The 4,153-nt window shown below is 58.4% G+C and overlaps 1 protein-coding gene across 1 annotated transcript; it reads left to right on the forward strand.

Annotated features, from left to right (window-relative positions):
- Positions 1–232: 232 nt before the first annotated feature.
- FZD7 (frizzled class receptor 7) lies at positions 233–3,678 on the forward strand. The gene has a single exon (XM_050340633.1). The coding sequence runs from the start codon at positions 810–812 to the stop codon at positions 2,529–2,531; it is 1,722 nt and encodes a 573-aa protein (XP_050196590.1). The 5' UTR covers positions 233–809; the 3' UTR covers positions 2,532–3,678.
- The last annotated feature ends 475 nt before the right edge of the window (positions 3,679–4,153 follow it).

Consider the following 4,153-nt stretch of genomic DNA (forward strand, 5'->3'; position numbering starts at 1 on the left):
CGGGGGGTGGGGGCCGCGGGCGGCTCCTCCCGGCCCGGCCCGGCGGGGATGGGAAAAAGTTGTTCCCAACTTTTTTCCCCCTTGGCGCGCGCTCCTCCCCCTCCCCTCCTCCCCTGCCAGGCCCCGCCCCGCGCTCGGCGATTGGCGGGCGGGCGCGCGCGCCGCGCCCCGGCGCGGTTTGTGAATGGGGCCGGCGGGGGGGGCGGGGCCGCCGCGCCGGGGCCTTTTTGTGAGCCGGGAGCGGCGGAGCGGGATCGGGATCGGAGCGAGGCGAGAGGCGCACGGCTCTGCCCCGCACGCACAGCCCGCAGCGGCGGCCGTCGGGAGCGGAGCCCAGCCGAGCCGCGGGGAGGATCGCGCAGTAATTGGATTTTAAAAGTTATTTAAGCCCCGGAGTAAAATACACGGCTCAGCCGGGCGCGGTAATAATCCGTTTAGCCGTAACCTAAATCCCCGGCGCCGGGGCCGCGCAGCCGGGCAGGGAGCAGCGCCTCCGCATCGCCGCCGCCGCGGGACCCTGCGCGGAGCCGGCCGGAGCCGTCTCCTGCCTCGCTGCTCGCCTTCTCCGTGGAGAGCAGCTCCGGAAACTTTCGCCGAGGGAAGCGCCGCTGCCGCGCTGCCAGCGCCGCCGGAGCCGAGGAAGAAAGTCACGGAGGTCCGGCGCGGAGCCGCGTTCCTCCCGCCGCCGCGCCCCTGCCCCGCCGGAGGGGCCGCGCCGCCGCCCTCTGGGCGCTGATGCCCCTGGGGCGTTGCGCCGGCCGCCTCTGAAGGATTCCCCGAGGCTCTCCGCGCCCCCGGCCGCCCCGGCAATGCGGGCTGGAGGAGGATGCGGCGGAGCGGCTGCCGCCAGCTGCCCCTGGCTGGGGCTGGCCGCCCTGCTGGCCGCCCTGCTCGGGACCCCCGCGGGCGCGGCGTCGCAGCAGTATCACGGCGAGAAGGGCATCTCCGTGCCGGACCACGGTTTCTGCCAACCCATCTCCATCCCGCTCTGCACGGATATCGCCTACAACCAGACCATCCTGCCCAACCTGCTGGGCCACACCAACCAGGAGGACGCGGGGCTGGAGGTGCACCAGTTCTACCCGCTGGTCAAGGTGCAGTGCTCGCCCGAGCTCAAGTTCTTCCTCTGCTCCATGTACGCGCCGGTGTGCACCGTGCTGGAGCAGGCCATCCCGCCCTGCCGCTCCCTCTGCGAGCGGGCCCGGCAGGGCTGCGAGGCGCTCATGAACAAGTTCGGTTTCCAGTGGCCAGAGAGGCTCCGCTGCGAGAACTTCCCTGTCCACGGTGCGGGTGAGATCTGCGTGGGGCAGAACACGTCAGATGCCCCACCAGGGCCTGGCGGTGCGGCGGGCCGGGGGGCCACTGCCCACCCTACGGCTGTCTACCCCTCTGGCTTTCTCACCCCGCCCCAGCCGCCCTCTGGCTTCTCCTTCTCCTGCCCGCGGCAGCTCAAAGTGCCCTCTTATTTGGGCTACCGGTTCCTGGGGGAGCGGGACTGCGGTGCCCCCTGTGAGCCGGCCCGGCCCAACGGGCTCATGTACTTCAAGGAGGCGGAGGTGCGATTTGCCCGGCTGTGGGTGGGTGTGTGGTCCGTGCTCTGCTGCGCCTCCACCCTCTTCACCGTGCTCACCTATCTGGTAGACATGCGCCGTTTCAGCTACCCGGAGCGGCCCATCATCTTCCTCTCGGGCTGCTATTTCATGGTGGCAGTGGCCTACGCAGCAGGCTTCCTGCTGGAGGAGCGGGTGGTGTGTCTGGAGCGCTTCTCCGAGGATGGCTACCGCACTGTGGCCCAGGGCACCAAGAAAGAAGGGTGCACCATCCTCTTCATGATCCTCTACTTCTTCGGCATGGCCAGCTCTATCTGGTGGGTCATCCTGTCCCTCACCTGGTTCCTGGCTGCAGGCATGAAGTGGGGCCATGAGGCCATCGAGGCCAACTCCCAGTATTTCCACCTGGCTGCCTGGGCTGTGCCTGCTGTCAAAACCATCACCATCTTGGCCATGGGGCAGGTGGATGGGGATGTACTCAGTGGGGTGTGTTACGTAGGTATCTACAGCGTGGACTCGCTGAGGGGCTTTGTGCTGGCGCCCTTGTTTGTGTATCTCTTCATTGGCACTTCCTTCCTGCTGGCTGGCTTTGTGTCCTTGTTTCGCATCCGCACCATCATGAAGCACGATGGCACCAAGACGGAGAAGCTGGAGAAGCTGATGGTGCGTATTGGTGTCTTCAGTGTCCTCTACACGGTGCCTGCCACCATTGTCCTGGCATGCTACTTCTACGAGCAGGCCTTCCGTGGCACCTGGGAGAAGACGTGGCTCCTCCAGACCTGCAAAACATACGCCGTGCCCTGTCCCAGCCACTTTGCCCCTATGAGCCCAGACTTCACTGTCTTCATGATCAAGTACCTCATGACCATGATCGTTGGGATCACGACTGGCTTCTGGATCTGGTCTGGCAAAACCCTTCAGTCCTGGCGACGCTTCTACCACAGACTCAGCACCGGCAGCAAAGGCGAGACAGCAGTATGAGACCCCCTGTCCCCTCTGGCACACACACACTCACGCATGCACACATGCAGAGGAGACACATACTCGGCAGAAGGGCAGGGCAATGGCTCCCTGAAGAGGGAGGAAGGGAGGCTTTTCCAAACTTTTTCTTCCTCACAGAAGGTTTGAAAAAAAGATATAATTATTGCATAAAGGATCAGTCAAACTGTGTTCAGTGGTGCTTAGGCCCAGCTAAGTGGAAGAGGACTGAAAAAGAGGCCACTGGTGGGATGGGAGAGCCGTTCACCCCAGAAGTCCCTCTACTTCTCTCTACCCCTTGCTACCCCTGTCCAGGAAAAGAAACTCCAACCCAACTAAAATCATCCTGCCTTGCTTTGGACAAGAGGGAGGGGAAGCCAGACCTGTTGAGCTACCGCTGCCGAGAAGGAGCCCAATAATCCCTGAATTGCCGGGGCCAGACTGCAGCGCGGGCAGGGTAACTCCTGAGCCTGACTCGCTGCCTGCTCCTTCCAGCTCGGCGGAGCCATCACGTGAGTACTGCACAGCCGGCTACAGCCCGACCGTGTGCTGGCGAGATGCCTCTGTTCTGTCAGCTCACAAGTTCCTTTTTACCTCAGTGATACCTGTTGTAATTGTTTTAAAGTAAAAACTTGGCCCTCCATCTGTTGTTCTTGCTGCTGTTGGGAAGGAGGGGGTTGCTATTCCACACCCTGAAAAGAAATGACTTGTTGCTTTTCAGCAGAAGGCTTTTCCCCCTTGCCTTTGTTCTAGGAGACAAAGGGGGAAACAAAAGTGTTTTCTATGTAGAAAGGCATAAGCATGGGATCGGTTTTTATGGGCAAACTGACAAAAAGAAGTCGTTGAGGTTCACCCTTGGATGTGAGGAGCTCACAGAAATAAACATTCCTTTTATGAAAAAAGGAGGAGGCAGGATGTTTTCCTACCGTTCAATATGGGTCGCTTTTCTAAGCTGAAGGAAACGCAAGATTTAGAGGGCAAGAAGAGCTTAACCGAGAGCACCTGCCAAAACAAGAGTCATTAAAATATGTAACGTAAAGATGGGATTTTTTTTTTCTACCCTTTCCATAAACCTGCTTTCTCTCTTGCTTTGCAGTGAGGTCACTGCAGACAAAGTCAATACACAGCCGGATTCTGGGGACGGGAGGAATCTTTTTGGCTCACGATGGACCCTTCGCCTGCTCCTCAGGTTCCCTGAGCTGCATGGCAATGACTCCCGGTTCAGGAGGGGGCTGGGGTTTAAAAAGCAGTTACTGCAAGTGAGGAGCCTTCTAATTTTGGCTAAAATGCAGCTGGCTAAGTTTCCAGTGATCGCTCTTTGGAAGGAAATACATTCAGAAATTAATCAACAAGTACATTGTTTTCTTTTTTGAAATGTGACAGATTTTTCTATTCTGAAAATTTTTAAGTTTTGTTCATATTTTATTTTTTACATACTACTTTACCTTTATATTCACTGAAGGGTTGTTTTTATCAGTATATATGTGTGTGTGTATATTCTTGTCTAAGGACAAAATAGGAAATTCTGGATTTTTAGCAAGCCTCCAACCTATAGCTGCTCTTCATGTTTTTTGGGGGAAAAGTGTCTGGAACGAAACTTAAAAAAAAGAAGAAACCTGTTCAGG

This window comes from Myiozetetes cayanensis, unplaced genomic scaffold (genome assembly GCF_022539395.1).
Source record: "Myiozetetes cayanensis isolate MyiCay16 unplaced genomic scaffold, myiCay2020 scf9, whole genome shotgun sequence".
NCBI classification, from domain to species: domain Eukaryota; kingdom Metazoa; phylum Chordata; class Aves; order Passeriformes; family Tyrannidae; genus Myiozetetes; species Myiozetetes cayanensis.